The sequence below is a fragment of the Truncatella angustata genome (genome assembly GCF_020726525.1).
Source record: "Truncatella angustata strain MPI-SDFR-AT-0073 chromosome Unknown BKA67scaffold_3, whole genome shotgun sequence".
In the NCBI taxonomy this organism is placed as follows: domain Eukaryota; kingdom Fungi; phylum Ascomycota; class Sordariomycetes; order Amphisphaeriales; family Sporocadaceae; genus Truncatella; species Truncatella angustata.
Window position 1 is genome coordinate 1964736 of NW_025763383.1, and position 18415 is coordinate 1983150.

Genomic DNA, 18415 nt, shown 5'->3' on the forward strand with positions numbered 1-18415 from the left:
GAGATTTGCCACAAATTGTTCCATAAAGAGTTTCGAGGTCACTTATGTCCGTTAAACATTTAAATGTAGATACCTGTTCGTAGGTATGGATATTCGTGTGACTCTTGCGTAAGCTTTTGTATGCGCAGCCTGCCTTTATTCTACAACAAGATAATGAAGCAGGAATTTGCATTCATTTCTCAAATTTTCTATCAATGAGCTGCAGATGACTGGAGCCGGTATTCGTCACAGGCTTGGGTGACTTGATTTCTTCGAAGTTGTGCTTATTTGTCGTCACCTGTTGTACCATTTGACTGGCTAGTTTGCTTCTGCTTGTTGTCTTCGTTTCGGTTTGATGCTGCATTTCCTTCGAGCTGTACCAGCATTAGCTAAACATAATCAGAAAATGATTCTCTATATTACCTACTCCATAGAGCCCAGCCCTATCTCCAGGAATAATCATTTCGAAAGACTTGTCAATAACGCCATACTCAAAATAACCCAACCTCGCAATTGGCTTTGACTTGCGAATGTCGATTTTGCCATCCGTGAGTATGCTCTCATCAATATGCACGCCCACGACCTTACCAATCACAATGTCAACCGTTCCCATTGGTGGGTTTCCTGGTAGCCGGATGGTTTGCACATACTCGCACTCGAACCTGACAGGGCTCGCTTCAACCATAGGCACCGGCGTCTTCAGCGTCTGCGACCACGTCTTTTTGAGGCCGGCCTTCTCAAACTCGTCTACCGAAGCCGGCACCGCCTCCGAGGTGATGTTTACGGCATCCCGCAGATCGTAGGTTGCGAGCTGCCAGCAAAAAACGCCCGTGCTCTCGGCATTGTTGACAGTGTCCTTCCTATTGTTCTGCAAGGTCTGGTTCGAGCTGAACATGACCAGCGGTGGATCAAAAGTTAGATTGTTGAACTGGCTATAAGGTGCCAGGTTGTGTTCGCCATCGACAGAGACGGTTGAGATCCATCCTATTGGTCGAGGGACCACGCACGCCTGCGCACACAGTCAGTTTCCCTCTGGCCCTACGTAGTATATGAGGCGAAACGGTTACCTTGAAAGGGTCGTGGGGAAGACCGTGGGGTGTCTCGCCTGGTTTGTAGAACATCTTCAAAGTGTTTAGAAAAGGTAAAGTTGCTTAGAAACTGTTACAAGTAGGCCTCAAGGATACTAGGTTAGACATGTCCTTATACTACTATGAGAATTCGGAGACTCGGTGGGTTCGGAGACTCGGTTGGCTCGGAGCACTCGGTGATGGAATGAGTATAGGTGGCATATAGAAGGTGAGTGCTGCTTAGATGACACGCTACGCTTAATTCCCCGCGGCTTGTCGGTAGTCCGACACCTTTGTTCCACTGATTGACATGATGTTCGCCCTACTATGGAGCAACTCTTAATTATAGTTGATTTCCGGGTATGAATGAGTTAAGCAGCCAGTTATGTCGAGATATCGTGTTTTTGTTCTGATATTTGAGCAGCAGTAACTGTATTGACCACTGTGATCATCTGTTATGGCATGGTGCACTCTAGGGAAACTCCCTTCGCTACCCGCAAAAGTACACAAATGGGATTATAAGCAGTCTCTCAGAACTGCAGGTATAAATGTCCATACTTTTTTGTCGGACAGGAGTCGACGTCTTCCAGTGCTTCTAATCTACGACGCACAAGTGGAAGAACATATCAACGATGCGCTCATTGACGTGTAATCCGGTAGTGTTGATCTCCGGCATGCTCCAACAAAGCGATGAGCTTTGTTTGAACGAACCGTCGAATAATAGATCTTGGTATTGTATCTGGGACAACATTCGAGGATCAAGCCAAGGGTTTAACGAGCCGGAAAAAGTTAGTGGATACTTGCGGTAATCATAGTCGGCCGCTAATTGGAGCAGGTGGTCGAGTGCTCCGGAAGTACTTTCTATCAGATCCCTGAGCTGGGGGCATTTCTGAACCTCGGCCCCACACGAGCTCAAGATGACTTCGAAGCAGGACACGCTTTTGTGTCGAAAACAAATACAAGGCTTTCATCTTACTGTGCAAACGAAGAAGTCATATTAATACCAACGTGGATTGAATTAACGGCCAAACATATATAACTATATCGCTTTTGATTGGCAGAAATGGAGTTGAATCAGCTGTTCGATGTCAAGGTAAGCGGTTGAATCAACAAGACTACCCAACGAGTATATCGCTCACAGCTCTCTGTGTATAGGACAAGGTGGTATTGGTCACTGGAGGTAGCAATCGCTTCTATACACCAACAAGATTCTATTGAATCACTAACATGTCATTTAGGTGCCAAAGGCATAGGACTCATGATCTCACAAGGTTTTGTCGCCAATGGAGCCAAAGTCTATATCTCCTCCCGTGATGCCAAAGCCTGCGAAGCAGCAGCAGAGGAGCTGAATTCAGCAGGTCCAGGCAAAGCAGTCGCATTACCCGCAGACCTACTGCAGCTCTCCGAGTGCGAGCGTCTAGTCTCGGAGCTTTCAAAGCGGGAGTCCAAATTACACGTCCTCGTGAACAACAGTGGTATCGCCTGGGGTGCACCACTGGACTCCTTCCCGGACGAACAGTGGTCGCGTGTGCTGAATCTAAACTTGCAGCGCGTCTTTACTCTGACCCAGCTCTTACTACCACTTCTCGATGCCGCGGGATCGCCATCCGTGGAGTCGGCAGCCAAGGATATGCCCGCGGCTGTGATTAACATCGGGTCTATCGATGCTCTGAGGGTCCCGATCATGGAGAACTATTCCTACAGTGCGGCAAAGGCAGGTCTGCACCATCTGTCGCGGGTGCTAAGCGCCAAGTTGGGCCCCAGGGGCATCACGGTCAACACGCTTGCGTGTGGGCCGTTTGAAACAAAAATGACGAGGTTCGCGATGAAGACGGCGAAGGCAGAGATTGAGGAGGGCAACCCAATGGGCAGGATCGGAAGACCGGGAGATGTGGCTGGAGCTTGCATTTTCCTAGCGAGTCGTGCGGGGTGAGTTTTCTTGCATGTTCCAAAGCAGACGTGACCGTTACTAATGTGCATAGTTCGTATGTCAATGGTGCTACAATCAATGTGGATGGTGGAGTCTCGAATTTGTCGAAGATGTAAAGCTGATTCCATTTGATGATGTTCAACGGGATCCAGCCATTATGATACATTCATGTCGCATAGCGACGAGCGCGTAGCCTGGTCAAAACTAGATGTTTTGAACTACCTATGTACAAAGGGTATAATTCAGTTTCCCGAGACTTGCTCGACCAGCAGTCATGTTGCACTCTTTAACGCCATGGTTTATGCAGAATGCGAATTGCATTCCAACTGATACAGTGTTCATACAGCAGCAATTACGTCTGGCGTCCGATGAAGTCAGGCCAGCATATATTTAGAATCCGGTTTCTATGATCAACCAGAGGTTGGTATCTCTTGAGCGAGTCTGTTAAGCGGGTATCTGCCCAGGGTAGAGATTCATCCAGCAGGAGATGCGTATAGGCAAACAATGCTGCGTCAAATAGACCTGGTCCTGGGTTCCCAAAGAACCAGTCACCGGATCCCAACGCTGCTGCAAGGGCATCGAAGGCCTGCTCCGCGTCTCTAAAAATGGTTGTTGGATCTACTCTCGTCGTGCCTACCGACTGCAATATCTCAGCCTCGGCAGCGTTTCGAAGCTGATATCGAACTGTTGTCTGGACGAGTATCGACGAGGATATAGGTTCAACGTAGAGCTGGGACAGGAGTCGCGAGTTTGTCGAAGATAGATACAACGCGTATAGCCAAGCATTACGTATCGGGTTATCTAGCAGGGACTGATATGCGTCAACTCGTGGGCTATCGGTTTCCGACACCTTATGAGAGCCATGGTCTAGCGCGTACCGTTCCAGCTTGTTGGACGGTATGGGAATCTGGGACGCAAGGTCGCTCGGGGTTGACTGGGGAATTAGGAATGGCAATGCACCAGTGGGCGATGCGTGGTTGGTAGAAGGCACTATACGGAACTCGACCCCGGCTAGTCTAAGGAAGGTCTATACCAGCATTGTCAGGACAAGTCTATGCGGCGGAGACAGTGGACTGGTATAGGTGGAATAAAGCTTACCTGCCATTTCAAACACGAGGGATTGAAGCTTGGCCATGCCCGTAGAGCGTCACGGTCTGACACGAATACATAGAGTGCAGGAGTGTGTTTATTGCTCGGCGATCGAAATGGTAGCTCGTTTGGGGGATATGTTACAAGTGGGAATTGCCTGAATAGTCGGGCCAACGGAGCTGGTACATCGAACCAAGTTGACTTTGAAGACGTCTTCGGTGGTGTCGCCGCAGTAGCATCTGACACGGGTTGCGCGGCAGTCGATGGATCTTTCGACTCCGAAATTGATTGCGGCGGCTCCTGCTGTGACATGCTGCAGAGGTTTGGCTCTCCTCCAAGTGTCGTAAGTTTAGTTGGTCTTTCTCTTCTCTTCTCTTCTTCTGACTGGACCGCCAAAGCTTGAGCTCTACAGACCTGGACCCAGACCGACCGAGCTCAGAATCACACCCGGTCAACGGCCCCGTCGCAAAAATTGTTCGCGAGGCGCGCTCACCGGTGAAATCCGAAAACCCCACAAGACGCTTCTTCAACGGGCCGATGACCCCAGGTCAGCCTCAGTTCAAATAGACCCGAGGAAGTGCCACCGCCTGGCAGAAATCAAAATGGTAACTCGGTGGAGAAATTTGTAAGCTCGAACGATGATGAGTTCATAGCGGACTCTTTTCTCATTTTTCTTCGCATGCCACGTCTATCTGTCCACCCGATAAATTCGCGTTGCTCAGCTCCACTATCGCTGCATGTGGGGAGCAAAGGGTTCTTTTCGCACATACCGAGTCATGCCACTACTTGTCGCTTTTCACACTTCATCCCACGCGAGCAGGAATTTATTGCCTGGTAACGTAACGTAACGTAACGCAACGAAACGATCAGGGGAAACGGGGAATTATCAAGATTGCCCAGCCCCAATCCAGGCCATGAAAACCACGCAATCGGCCTGCAGTCGCGCGTTGCATTTGCTTAGATTGCCGTAGTACGGAGCACCTTACTCATGCATGGTGCACATGTTGCATATTGTTCCTTGTCTATAAAATAAACAAACAGGATGATCATGGACCATTGCCCATCATGGTTCAATTTGAGACTGAGTTCAATCGAGATGACACGGTAAAGAAGGCTCGGTAGGGTTGGCCGGAGAGTCATGTTTTTCTTCCTCTGTTCGCCCACTTGGGGAATCAACAGTGATGATCACAAGCAAGACAGAGTCCGGGGCACATTGCGGGGATGTCCACTTGCGTGGGGGGGTTCTCCAAAGAAAGATTGGAGCCCAAGTGCTAGGGAGCACTTTCACCTGTTGTAACACATGGGAAATCCGAGAGATTACGACGGATAGAATCGTTCCCTTCCTGTTCACAAAACCAGGTTTCAACATAATCTAATACCAAGCCCCGACATTATTTCTTCTGCAGTGGCCATTGGCGATCGGTAGCAGCCAGACTCGTCTATACTCCAACCCTGGTTATAGGCAAACCCATAACTGATACATTTGTCATGGTTCTCGATGCATTTCTGCATTGGCCCAAACTTGAAAGAGCAAATAGTTCGGTTGCAGCCTCTTTGTTACCGGTCATACGAGCCGCATTACCGCACCTATAGTGTCACTAGCCTTGAAACACAGCTCCATCAAACCTTCGCGATTTCTTGAATTGCCTTCACAACCTAACGCCCAATGCGTACCTGGTGCCAATACTTGTGCAGTGGCTCACATGTATGATGATGGTGTTGCAACTAAAACCAAGACGACTGTCATTCGATCTTGACATTGCGACATTGGAATATCATCATCAACAGGTCTTGCGTGGAACGCTAAACTCGGCAATCCAATCCACGGTGCAAATAGCACTCTACTGTGTAGGTTCGGCTGTTAGGTTGAGCAAGCACATGCAACCATACTCCGAGACATATGAACTGAACCAACAAGAGTCAATCTCTTCGTGCATGTGAACTCCTGCAAGCAGAGGAGACAGACAACTGCTGCAAGTAGTTATTGCTCTTGTTGCTGTTGTTGCGCATGGGTATGCTGCAATTCGTCCTTATCGCCTACCTAGTCTGCGTAATTTGCAGTATTCTCGAGATCAATCCACTTTGTCCCCGAGATCTTGGCCGTAGTGTAATCCGCCTACGGAATTGTTCCACGAACTCTTCTTTGACGCAGGACACTTTAGGACCCTTTGCTCGTGGGTCCGTCCCGGTTGAATCGAAAGATTATCGTGATCCACCGTCGTTATTGTCTCAAGTTAAACTATCGGCACCCTGAATCGAGGTGCTCGCCTCGCGGGCTTCGCTTTAATTCTGACCATTTACATAATCCCCCGCCTCTCCCCAAGGTTGAGCCACGCTGATCCGTAACTACCTTTGCATAAACACATGTAACTTCATTGATTCGCCTGGCACGACACATCAAGCTGTCCCTTGAAAAGGCTCCTCTCTGCACCTTAGTTTTCGGCTCGGTAACAGTTTCGGTAACAAAACCAGGCTTCCAGGACAAATACAGTAACACCACACACACGAGACAGCGGATCGTCACCACTCAGGATCGAGCAACCCCCAAGACCAAGACTTTGGGTGCCTTGTCTTGAATCTATCGATCGAACAATTTGGGGACAGCCTATCATTCTGTCATAAAGCCATCCCGTCTCCCATTTTCATCTTACACACCATCTCGATTCGAGAAGGAAGCATACCCCCAACTTCTGTTTCTTGTGATTCGCGCAAAAGCAACAACCGGCTTCATTTCTTGATAATATCGATACAGCCCTCCCGGACTTTTAGCCTGCTGCTTAAGTCATTCCCCAAATCTTCTCTTTCTTCCTATCCCAGATTTTACACAACAACATCAACAACAATAATAGGAAGAAGAGATTCACGTGCTGTAAAGATCGCATACGGAGATCTACATCTTTGTCTTTTCTTTCGTCCTGCATCACGCGCATATAGAGACTTGCCGGCGTTGCATTTACTCTTTAGACTTCCACCGAGGCTTGCATTTTCAGCATACTTCGAGTTCCTAGAACAACGACCTGCACCTGCTGCATTACCTGTCGTACGACACCAGACTTTTGGCCCGTCAGCGAAAAGGCCGAATCATTCGATATCAAACAAGCACAAGAGGCATTACAACCTTGTTGTGCACAACTACCATCCCGCATTCTTCCTGCAGCACACCGTTTGGAAAGTGATACGAATCCAGGCTGAGGTTTTATCTTTCTCAATTTGCGCATTCGAAATCTCTGAGCTCCTTGAGATCATCACGAGAGCTTGTAACAATACCCATCACTTCCTTCCTAGAAAGTCGCTACGATTACCAGGAAGCCACAATGGACGCACCTATGACATCCCCTCTTGCGGCTCACCACGGCAGCTCGACCGCATCGTCGATTCCTTCACAATCGTTCCCGTCGCAACAATTTATGCCGCCAAGACCACCGCCAACAAGACAGGCCGGCACCGAGACGTTCCTGAACAACTTCAACCTCGTTGCTGAGGCCGCAAAGCGAGCACAAATGGCCTGTTTGATGCGAGATATGGAGAGTTGCGGACTATGATAGCCAAGCCTTTTCTATCTGTCCCTGCGGGGACGGTTAGAACTGCTTTGTTTCGTCTAGTCTAGCACAATTCCCATTCCGTTTGCCCTCTTTTGCGAGTCTATCAGCCGACCTCAGCGGAGTGGTCGTCTACCACTAGCTTTATCGTTCGCATATTTACTACTGCAGCTGCATTATCGTCCGGCTATTTTCGAGAAGCATGATGAAAAGATGGAAACGAAAACGTGCTCGCTTATGACGTGGGCCCTGCACTGAAGCTACGATAGAGCCCACTTTCCATGGCAGACCCACATAGCCTCGGCTCGGTATTCGGGATATTGTGTTGCAGGCGTACGACTTTCTCCATCGTTACGCTTGCGATAAGGAATCGTTCGCACGTAAGGATGGTTTGATAACGACCGGCTTTTCCGCTTGATCGTCTTCCTTCCGCCGGCGGCGGCGGCTGCTGCTGCGAGATAGAACCACGGTCATGGACGTAATGTTCACCCGGCTTGTCTTGCAGTCCGCTTTGATCTTCCGACGAGCCTTTCTCTCCTCATTTTCCTACGACATAGATGGATTTCTGTTTCAGTCTGTTGGGGCGGATATAGACATCTCAGGCGAAGTTGGGGATTCGCTCTAGCCCTTTCCTGCTTTTTACTCGAGCGTAACGGCGTTGGTGGTTCCAGTGATTTTGATACCTAGGGCGTTCTTATCTTTGTGGTGTGAGAACATTCACACGCAGCTAAATCTAGGAGCAAATGGACCTTGACTTTGGCCATTATAAGGCATATGAAAGCGCCGATTGAACCGCACCAAATTGCGGCGTATGTAGCAAACAATCAACAACGTAATTGGAGTCACATAGTAGTTCTTATTCTTCAAAATATTTGACTGATTTCAAGCTAATATCAATATGGTCAAATTTCGTGATGACATCTATTAAAACCCCCACAGCCCTACACAACGCACAGCCATGGTATTTCTTCAAACCATTACTTTTATTGGATCGAAGTCCAAGCACATAGATACATCGCCGTCATCACGGTAGTGCTCATAACGTCCCCAAGTCCTGCAACCAGAACAAACATTACCAATGGCCAAAGTCACGTGCTGACATGAAAACTATGCGTGACCGCGACCTGCAGAAGATCGGGAGCAAAAAGGATACAAAATAATAAGCACCAAGAAACTCGCTGGTGGTCACCCATTTACCAATCCGGCGCTCTAAGGACTTATTTTTATAAAGTTAGTGGATGCCGAAGTTGAACAAGGCTCTAAAAATGGAGACCCTGCAACATGTTTCAGTCCTGATTCAAAGGATCGCTCTGACAGTAAAACCAAACGAGTTTTAACCGATTTAATAATCCTTTTTCTCCCCCCCCCCCCGACGAATTCTTTGGTTTGTTTATCACTTTCTTGAAGCTTCTGCTTGCACCGAAGCAATGAGTATAACTCATGATCAGAGCCGGCGACTGCTACAGCTGTGTGACATCGGTTGGCAGTAAGTGGCACATCGCTACTTTATAAGGTCTCATGTATTGGCCTTTTGGGTGGAGCTTTTTTTCTTCTAGGTATTCAACCATTTATTATTTCCAGCCACCGTTGTGTCAACACCGGTCTCAATTGAGCTGCAGGTGCGTGATGAGAAGCGCCTAGCGTCCAGAGGTGATGCACTGCCAACCCTTGCTGGACCTTTGTCGCATTTGGACCAGATGTTCGGCGTGAACGTGAGAGTACATTATAAAGGGAACTCAACGTTGCCGTTAGACTTCATGTTTCCGTTAGGTCCAACCTTGCCGCTCCCACCAAACTTGTCAATAGCATCATGAATGATATCAAGGACATGTTGCCCGCCGACCTTGACATTGACGTTGTTACTGACCTCAGTAACCTCAGCGCCAAACGCGCAAGACCTGGATGAGGCAGATCTCGCACTGATTCTTACTGTCGACCTGCATGGTTTACTCGGCGCTGCCGTCGCCTTCGATGTTTTGGAGGACGATGCAGCATCCCTTGACCTTGGGGAGATGCGCCGCCGTAAACCGTGATGTAGTCACCATGCTTGCACAAGAGTTCCCACAGAGGCCTCAATTGTAAGAATACGAATTTTGAGAAATGACGAGAAGACAGCAAAAATTGATCATCGAGATTTCTACACACGATGGAAACGGAGGAGTGGCCTTTTATCCTGTTTTGCGATCTTTCTCCTTTCTCAAGTCCCTGCATCGAGTCACTGAATTTTCCATATTATCATGAGGCAAATCCGACGCAGGCGATTGTTAGCCAAAACACCCTCAGTAGCAGCCACCTGATCCATACTCAGACAGCTGACTGTTATTAGCAACACCAATCACCTGAACATCCTACATTATTGAGAACAAACACTAGTGATATTTACACCACGAATAGACCTCGATATACGGACTAGTAATAGTCTGTATAAGCTAAATTCCCGTAGGTAAAGGGCAATGGGAGGAGATTTCACAGTTCCTTGATTCCTTGGAATCAATCATAAGTTTAATAAGCACAGCGACCTGACTTTCATGTGCTGGATTGATTAACAGACAAAAAGTATCCCTCATTTAAAGTGAATACAGTCTGTAGGGGTGGGAATTGTTAGTGTGATAATTCTATGTAGTCATAACCTGACTCTAGCCATTCGTAGGTCTGAACCAGCTACTTTGGCAAAATTTCTCGTCGGTGTCTTAGAGCAAAGTAATCACTTGGAAACTCATTAATAACCCAATTTCCTCGCAAATTACAAGTAATAAGAAGTCAAAAGAAGTAAAGAATTCTAATATTTACTCATTATATTCGTTGCCGAATATTACAAAATTTTCGGTTATGAGCTCATATGTCCTTACCTCTTTGACGTAGATAAAATTCATTGGGATAATATATACAAGCCTCTTCTGTACTATACTGGCGTAAAACATCAGTACGACGCTGACAATTCATACTCCTGCGAACTGTAGCCGACTGGATGCCTCGTAGGGCAGACCTGAAAGGAGTCTGTTGTAGTCATAAGAGCTGTCCACTATTGAACGGAGTAAAAGTGGTGATCAACCCTCTAGTTCTTTCGATTCTATTCTCACCCAACGGCCAGCTTATGGCGTAGGCGTCTAGCAATAACACCGTCAGGCTCTAAGCCACCAATACGGCCAGTAATAGCAGACTTTCGGTGGCCACATTTCGGAAATGTATACTACATGGGAACTTCTACGTATTATAGATATACCGGTGGATATTACTCTATAAATTATTTTTAAAACGAAAATCTATAAATGATCCAGCCTGTCGGTTTGAGATATTCACCTTGGTCGTGCTTAATTAAGAGGCCTCGATCAGGTATACTTTTTTTTTATTTTTTTTTTAGCGAAGACCGCAGATGCATTATTTTAGGCAAGAAAACTTACAATTATCCTTCACTTGTATAGTAAGAATTTCGGAGGATGTATTGGCGGGGACTTGGTGAATCGTTGTAAGGCTGTCTGTCCCGCACACTAAGATATTGTATAGCTTCTCTCTATAAGTCGTCATAACCGTCCTCTATACTTCCCGTGGCGCCCGGTTCTTACACTAAACCTATGATAGGAAGGTTTCCTGGCCGTTGGCTTACATTTTGCAGGGGTATAAGGTGGGTAGTAATTTTGATGTATGCAGGCTAAAAGAATAAGCTTATAGTTATAGTTATGTATTTGCGATTAGCTTAATATAGGACCCCTAAAAGCAACTATCAATGCTGCTAGTATAACTGATAGTCAGCCGTCTTATTGATCGAATTATTACGAAAATATCTATGCGGAGATGGTGTTGTATTCTGTATGTGGAGACCGAGGGCTAATTACTTTTGCACTTGTATATGCTGTTTACACCAGAATATGACATAATGCTCCGAATGCGGCTGCTAAACACGCCACGACTCCAACGGCCACTTACTGAGCAGCAGTTTCACTGCCGTCTTCTTCCGATGGGCAGCTTACAGGTGGGTTTGTGCCCTTGTACACCCGGGCGGCCATGGAGGAAGACATGTGTGACGTAGTAGCGGGATCAATCATGACCCGACAAGGACCTGGGGTGGGAGTGGAGGTTGCCACCACTGTACATGTCTCGCTACCATGTCAGTTTACTCTGGAGGGAATGTCCAGAGTATTTGTTACGTTGATAGCAACTCCTGCGAGGAATTCTTGGTGGTGAAAAGGATCGAACTACCTGTGTAGTTGTTGACGATAGCGTTACTATTTCATTTGGAATGGTAGTCCTTGGTGTAACTATCCCGGTCTACCCTCCAGGTTAGCATCCAAATACCCTCAGTTTTAAATATAGTGAAGCCGCGGTATTCAAAGTAGGGGTCGTTGCTGAAGAAGTCTACCCATCTAAAATCATAGCTAGTGGTTACGACGGTCTTGCTTATGTTATTACAATACCATATTCAGAATGAAAATAGAGTGTTCAGAAATGGCGCAAGCTCGGAATGTTGGAAAGCAAAGACGGTAGACAAAAGTGGTGTGGCCCTTGGTTCTTCTCCACTGCTTGGTGTAAAGCTAGATCTATCACAGACAACAGGGTGAATTTAAAGGCGAGTACAAGATCTGGGATTTGAGTTCTGCCTCGATGAGTATTTAGTTTGTTTTCGGAATGCCGGGCTCCCTTAACTTTCTCTGATAACCTAATTCCTCATCCAACTCCAAAACGAAGTCTAAAAGGATACAGTTGGCACACCTTGTAGCCGGAATCATCACAAGGAATGGGTTTCCCCAAGCCAGCCCTTTTACACCGTGCTGTTGACTGCAGCCTTTCCATGTCTGCCGACAGCGGCGCTACGTGCGAGAGCTTCGCGGGCAGCAAATGACTGTCTATCGACGATCTAAAACAGTTGAGCCCTAGTATCATATGCCTTAAATTGATACTAGCAAGTCATACTGTGTGACTGTCACCACGTCAATGACGACCTGCTTAACACTACGCAATTCCAAGCGCTATACTCAAGACGTTAATCACCACGAAGGTGTTGACAAACACCTCCACTGTCGTCAGCATCTCCCCCAAAATGCTCGGCCTGATAAACAGAACTTTCAGTTGATACTGGGACAAACAATTTGCTGCCAAAACCCGCTGTAGTTGGGGGACTCCCTCCTCAATGGAAGAGTTCGCGTGCTAGTTATCTGCGTATCTTCGCCTTGAAGGGCGTTAGAACTCGGTTTATGCTGTATATAACTGGTCTTGTAGACTGATTACTAATCAAATCTCCGATATACTAGAAGCATCACTTCACCACGGGCCTTATGAACACAAATCTTGATTGTTATTAAATACACGGGCACTATTGACCAACATTGGACGCCGAGCTACGCCCCACTTAATAAGAACTCGCTTTGGGCTAAGCGCTTACGTTTGGCCAAGCCGCGCCACACGGAGTCAAGCTTTCTCCTTACGCATGATTCTACCTGCCTTATAGCACTGCCCGAACAAAGCTCTCGCGACCATATCCAGGGTCTGTAGCCATACGACTCGGTATCCCAATGACTCCCTCAGGTTCGGTTCCAACCAGACGTAATGGAAAGCCTCATTCCTGCGAACCATGTCGTATATCGAAGGTCCGCTGTGACCACAAGATTCCTGTCTGCGACAGATGTGTTGCTCGTAATAAGGAGAGGAGTTGCATTTACCATCCTGCTCCAATGACAAAACCGCGTAACAGCCAGATATCTGTGTCTCATTCACGACGTTCCATGAGGCGAGCCCGTAGTTCTCCAAGTTTGCAATTGGCGCCCACGCCGAATGATGAACAACTTCCGCAGAGAACCAGCACATACTCGCCATCGAGAACAAAAGCTGCTCCTTCCGCTGACGCCGAATTCTTTGGCTCGACGGCTTTTTCAGCAATTATTGACGACGACCGGGATATCATCAATCGATATGTGGAACAGCTTGCCGATCAGCAGATACTGTCTAATGTACACCAAAGAAAAGAGCACACTTCGGAAGAACGAATCCGTGCAGGCATGGCCGTGTTGAACTTACTGGTCGACTTTCCATCCTTCCCAGACTGTATTCATAGATATCTTAAGCTCTCTTATACATGTATGGTCCCGGATCCATTCGTCAAAGCTTGCGTTGCGTCGGTAGAAGAAACCCTTTTCGGCCCTTTCCCATCCTCTACTCGGTCAAGGGGCAGCCAACTGAGACAACTTGTCATGCTTCTTTTTGCAAACACTTCCACGCCTTTAGACCTTTTCACGCATGTTTCAGCCAAGGTCTATCATACCTTGTTCACCGGACCTAACATCAGGTGGGAGATAATTGGATTTGTTCTTGCTACTCTAGGTATATCCCTTAAATACGATGTCAACAAACGGAACGAGCCGTTATCAGACACTTCACCTACCGAGGAGCCTACATTTATCCATCGTATTGCCGAAGCAGTTGACTATTGTACCTCGGTCTGTTATAGCTATAATTCTGTTAGCCACCAGGCTTTATGGTTGCTTTATGGAGGCGCCTGTCTAAAGAACGTGGTTTACGGTGACATGAGTAAGTGTTAGACAGCATCAAAATCAACTTCAATTTGTACTGACAGACTGGAATCTGTAGATTTCCAATTCTGGCGCTGTGTAGGCGACCTCTCGAGTATGTTCTCCGCCCTTGGGCTTCACCAGGAGAAAACTAAATGCGAGGAAATATATCCATATTACCAAATCGAGCTGAGGAGGAGGTATGCCGCCCAACTATACTCAATGGACAAAACTATTAGTACTATTCTCGGCCGACCGCCAAGAATCTTGGGCTCACATTGTGCTATCCCCATGCCCGCTGACATTGACGACGCGGTTTTCCTGCTAGAAAACGACGAACTGGATGACTCTTTGCGCAATGTCGATGCGAACGGTTGGAACTTGGATCGACAATTCCGAGGCGCCACGTGGAGACGCATTAAGCTGATACTCAGTCAATTTCGAGAAGAGGTACTCGGGATATACCTTGGAACACAACTTACTAGCGAGAACGAGGGACTAGTACAGTGAGTGATTCGTCGATACTATTGTGCATAACTCTGCTGATCTCTAGGACGCAGCGATATATTGACGAGACATGAGTTTGTGTGGGACACGGTTCCACAAGAGCTGAAGTATGACGAACTCACAGGATCTCAACACATAACCCCTCCGCAACGATATGTCATGATGACAACCTACATGGACCAAAACTACAATCGCTTCTTATTGTACCGAAAGCTTGCGAATGAGACTCAGTGTACGCGAGAACCTCTATACCAAGTCTCAAGGTCCCTACTTGCCACAATCCTTCAGGCAATCTCGCTCTCTGACCAGGTCTATACCATGCAGCGAGATATGTCCTGGCCCGTAAGTGTTTTAGTCTTTCTTTTACAGATTCGTTGATTTTGCAGCTAAGTTTCTCCAAAGATTCTCTATTATGGATTACCAGCTGCTAGTATTCTGGCTGTTGAGTTACTCAAAGACTCAATTCGTGAACCCAACACCCCGAACACGCAAATCAACGCAATTCCTCGCGCCGAGGTCATACAAAATCTCGCCGTCTTTGTATCAAACCTGCGAAGGAGCACGAATCGTCAAGAAGTCAACCAGGAGTCTTGCAAATGGGCACACAGAATCTTGTCCTCGATTCTGAGCGTGATTATCGACCCCAAACATCGTGAAACAGTCGCGACAGAAACGGCACAAAATCAGTTCATGACAAGTTTGCCAGTGTCGCCTAATTTTGGACTCAATGATGATGCCTTGAATTTCGACGACTTCCTCAGTCGAATGGAAGGAGCGGATTGGACGCGTGATATTTCGGACGTCCTAATCTGACTACTTTGGTGGAATTGAACCTTGCAGGCCATGGGGTGGTCGTGGCACTGGATAAGCGGTGACGATAGCCTTTCCCAGCAATACACATGTGTGATAATGGAGCCGTTGATTCTTCATCCGTGAAACTGACTTGCTTGCCACCCCTTAAGAATCATCCACATCGCGACTAGCACAGTACGGGCTGTTCTTTCTTAATACATGCCCGAACTTCCATAGGAAAATAACACCGGTAAGACCGATGCATAATGCGATGATACCCAATATGGTACTAGTCCAACCATATCCCAACCGTTCATATCTAGATAATGCGTCAGTAAACTACAGTCTAGACGCACGAGAAAGAGGATAACTCACGCATACGGCGAAAACAAAGGAAACACGAACCCCGCCAAACACCTCAGCATGGATGTCGCAGCGAGAGCGCTGGCCGAGTACCGCCCGTACGTATCTACAACATAGATATTGTTCGAGACAGTGCAGATATATGCGGCAGCGGCGAATAACGCAATGCCGATGTCCGGCATGAGCCAGAAGAGGCGGGCCTCGGCGCTCCAGCCGTACCAGAACAAACCGACGGTCAGGACGACAGTGGCGGGGATCATTATGGGTATACGGAACTCGGGCAAACCTTCGTCGTTGTTTCGTTTGGTCAGCACGCGGAATATGCGGTCGTTGATGTGTGTTGCAACCTCTGCTGCAAAGGCCGTTCCGAGGGCCAGTGCGAGGTAGTGTAGTGAGGCTATATCAAGCGGTTCGTTGTAGCGGGTTGTCCAGAGGACTGCGATGGAGGCATAGAGGATGTAGATGTTACCGTAGAGGTAGCCTTGATATAGTGCCATTACTTGCACTATGGGCTGCGTTGTAAGCAGCTTTATCGGGCGGATCATGGTTTCTCGCATCATGCTAAGTGAGAAACCGGTTGGAAAGTCATGTTCTGTGTAGAGGCCTGTGGCTCCAGCTTTTGTGAGTCGATCTCTTTTCCTGCGCAGTAGGACTGGCATGTATGACTCGTCGAGAAAGAAGAGACCGAATATCTGGACGCAGCCATCTATTATGGAGGTTGCATAAAAAGCCCATCTCCAGGAAGCACGTGCAGTCAGAAATCCTCCCGCAATGGGACCCAAGACTTGACCGAGAAGGGGAAATATGCTGTAGATGGCCATAGCCTTCCCGCGTTCACTGGCATTGAACAAGTCGCCGAGAGTACCAGCTCCAATCTAGGATCGAGCATCGGTAAGTCATGATCAAGCAAAAGACATGAAATTTGAAATGACTCACACCAACGGTACAGCTTCCAAAAAGCCCGGCAAAGAACCTGAAGACAAGCAGCTGCTCGATAGACCCTGCAAAACCGCACGCAGTGTTGAAGATCAGGAAAACAAGATTGAATGTCTGCAGCACCAGCGTTCGGCCCCATATCTCAGAAAGGGGACTAATGAACATGGGTCCAATCGCATAACCGAGTAGAAAGATGGATAAAATCATAGACTCTAGGATCTTGCTCGTGATCCCCAGTTCTACCGTGATAACGTCTAAGGCGGGAGCGACAATGGTTGTTGGTAGCGGGCTCATTAGGACAAAGCCGGAAATTGAGATAACCGCCAGCCATTTTCGACGAACAGCCCAGTTCTTTGGATTCTCGGGATCATCAGGTCCGTCCCAGGTGATCGTTAAATTGTTAATACCACAGAAATGGTCTTTGGCGGGGTTATGTCTTCGTATACTTACAAGTTTCCTGTTGGCAGTACTCCCTGGCACAGGATCCTCTTGGTTGCGTGTTTTTTCGTTGTGGGCCATAGCTGTACTATTTTTATGTAGCTTTCAATTCATTCATATAAGAAGTATTTGTCAGTACTCTTGTACACTCATGAGACCCTTGGTAACAAAGTGTAAGGTTACACCGAATCAAGCTTGATATAAGAAGATAACCAGCCAGAACTTTCCGTTAGGTTAAGGGAATTTGTTAAGATTCCGACTTAATTCAGAATTTTAAACAGACTATTCGGATTTATTTCAACATAATCGAGGCCCCGGAATTGGCTGGTATTGTTTTACTCCGCGCAGCGGCCGGAGTTCAAGTTCCACACACAACTCCCACTGCTCTCATCTTTCAGCATTCTCTACATATCTATAGACCGGTAAGGGTCTATTGAGTACGGCTTGATGCATGCGCTTTTACCTAGTCTAGACCCAAAGCTGATAGATACTTGATACACCAAGTTCCGATTTTGGGCTTCATTTATTCTCATACTAAAACCGAGTTTGCCATGGGGCTTTCATATCTCAACTGAAATGGTCTAGACGTAAGATCATATAGCCAGAGGGACTTTGTGGAGTAAAGAAGCAGGACACTGTGGCCAATATCTCCTAAGTCTCCGGTCAACGGTGCCAAAAGTGATCAACCAGCTGGAGTGGATCGACCATGATGAGCCAAGAATGACACTTAGGATTTGAAGTAAAACTGAGACTACAAAATCAGTACCTGTTGTGCGTATGGAGACAGATACAAGCCGTTGAACAAATAGAGTTACAAAGTCTAATGAACGTCCTCAGTCACATAGCAAAGCATATACAGAAGCCAACAGGAGATGCCACGTTGAGAATGACCGAGATTGCCTGTGTACCGGGACAACCTGCAGAATTGGCAGTGCTTCAAGGTTATTAATCAATGATTTTGCCTTGTATTGATATTACTGCTGAATCACTCCCAGTCGTGACTCTGGTTTAAAGAGTTTGAACCCTGCGGCACACCTGGATTGATATCCGGATCCATGTCGTGGGGGGTGCTCCTGTTGCATATTCGACGGTCTGATCCATGACAGTAGAATACTAAATTCGAGAGGATTCAACGACGATCTCATGTTCCTGATTATATAGGTAGAGTTTATTACATAGCTTGGGGGCGGTTTATTCATAGTTGGTATCTTCTATGTGCGCGACTAAAAGCCCTTGACCCCCACGCCACGCTGGGCATGGCCCATACTTAGCGGC

At 47.2% G+C, this 18415-nt stretch overlaps 5 protein-coding genes across 5 annotated transcripts; 2 read left to right on the forward strand and 3 right to left on the reverse strand.

The window, feature by feature from the left end:
• Nucleotides 1-1297, reverse strand: BKA67DRAFT_240264 (uncharacterized protein). Its single transcript, XM_046095678.1, has 3 exons — nt 1047-1297; nt 407-988; nt 1-353 (listed from the first exon to the last, which is right to left on the reverse strand). Exons 1-3 carry the CDS (start codon nt 1098-1100, stop codon nt 264-266), a joined length of 726 nt encoding a protein of 241 aa, XP_045959793.1. The 5' UTR covers nt 1101-1297; the 3' UTR covers nt 1-263.
• A 483-nt stretch (nt 1298-1780) lies between these two features.
• On the forward strand, nt 1781-3484 carry BKA67DRAFT_240254 (short chain dehydrogenase/reductase family). The gene is made up of 5 exons (XM_046095677.1): nt 1781-1834; nt 1882-2139; nt 2202-2226; nt 2285-2975; nt 3029-3484. Exons 2-5 carry the CDS (start codon nt 2110-2112, stop codon nt 3090-3092), a joined length of 810 nt encoding a protein of 269 aa, XP_045959794.1. The 5' UTR covers nt 1781-1834; nt 1882-2109; the 3' UTR covers nt 3093-3484.
• BKA67DRAFT_240291 (uncharacterized protein) lies at nt 3154-4725 on the reverse strand. Its single transcript, XM_046095679.1, has 2 exons — nt 4075-4725; nt 3154-4003 (listed from the first exon to the last, which is right to left on the reverse strand). Exons 1-2 carry the CDS (start codon nt 4375-4377, stop codon nt 3329-3331), a joined length of 978 nt encoding a protein of 325 aa, XP_045959795.1. The 5' UTR covers nt 4378-4725; the 3' UTR covers nt 3154-3328.
• Nucleotides 4726-12893: 8168 nt separating this feature from the next.
• Nucleotides 12894-15526, forward strand: BKA67DRAFT_560986 (uncharacterized protein). The gene is made up of 4 exons (XM_046102497.1): nt 12894-14123; nt 14184-14610; nt 14665-14953; nt 15014-15526. The coding sequence occupies exons 1-4, from the start codon at nt 13112-13114 to the stop codon at nt 15422-15424; spliced, it is 2139 nt and encodes a 712-aa protein (XP_045959796.1). The 5' UTR covers nt 12894-13111; the 3' UTR covers nt 15425-15526.
• A 42-nt stretch (nt 15527-15568) lies between these two features.
• On the reverse strand, nt 15569-17221 carry BKA67DRAFT_515568 (efflux pump antibiotic resistance protein; the record flags this gene model as incomplete). Its single annotated transcript, XM_046097739.1, has 3 exons — nt 15569-15722; nt 15779-16641; nt 16703-17221. 3 exons carry the CDS (start codon nt 17219-17221, stop codon nt 15569-15571), a joined length of 1536 nt encoding a protein of 511 aa, XP_045959797.1.
• Nucleotides 17222-18415: the final 1194 nt, after the last annotated feature.

Bases quoted from the DNA above. Each gene is read 5' to 3' on its own strand.
- BKA67DRAFT_240264 (XM_046095678.1), bottom strand. From the start codon at position 1,100: ATGTTCTACAAACCAGGCGAGACACCCCACGGTCTTCCCCACGACCCT. The intron at 989-1,046 runs GTAACCGTTTCG...CTGTGTGCGCAG, and splicing joins TTCCCCACGACCCTTTCAAG to GCGTGCGTGGTCCCTCGACC. The intron at 354-406 runs GTAGGTAATATA...ATGCTGGTACAG, and splicing joins ATAGGGCTGGGCTCTATGGA to CTCGAAGGAAATGCAGCATC.
- BKA67DRAFT_240254 (XM_046095677.1), top strand. From the start codon at position 2,110: ATGGAGTTGAATCAGCTGTTCGATGTCAAG. The intron at 2,227-2,284 runs GTAGCAATCGCT...CATGTCATTTAG, and splicing joins GGTGGTATTGGTCACTGGAG to GTGCCAAAGGCATAGGACTC. The intron at 2,976-3,028 runs GTGAGTTTTCTT...TAATGTGCATAG, and splicing joins TTCCTAGCGAGTCGTGCGGG to TTCGTATGTCAATGGTGCTA.
- BKA67DRAFT_560986 (XM_046102497.1), top strand. From the start codon at position 13,112: ATGACTCCCTCAGGTTCGGTTCCAACCAGACGTAATGGAAAGCCTCAT. The intron at 14,124-14,183 runs GTAAGTGTTAGA...TGGAATCTGTAG, and splicing joins CGTGGTTTACGGTGACATGA to ATTTCCAATTCTGGCGCTGT. The intron at 14,954-15,013 runs GTAAGTGTTTTA...GTTTCTCCAAAG, and splicing joins AGCGAGATATGTCCTGGCCC to ATTCTCTATTATGGATTACC.
- BKA67DRAFT_240291 (XM_046095679.1), bottom strand. From the start codon at position 4,377: ATGTCACAGCAGGAGCCGCCGCAATCAATTTCGGAGTCGAAAGATCCA. The intron at 4,004-4,074 runs GTAAGCTTTATT...ATGCTGGTATAG, and splicing joins CCTCGTGTTTGAAATGGCAG to ACCTTCCTTAGACTAGCCGG.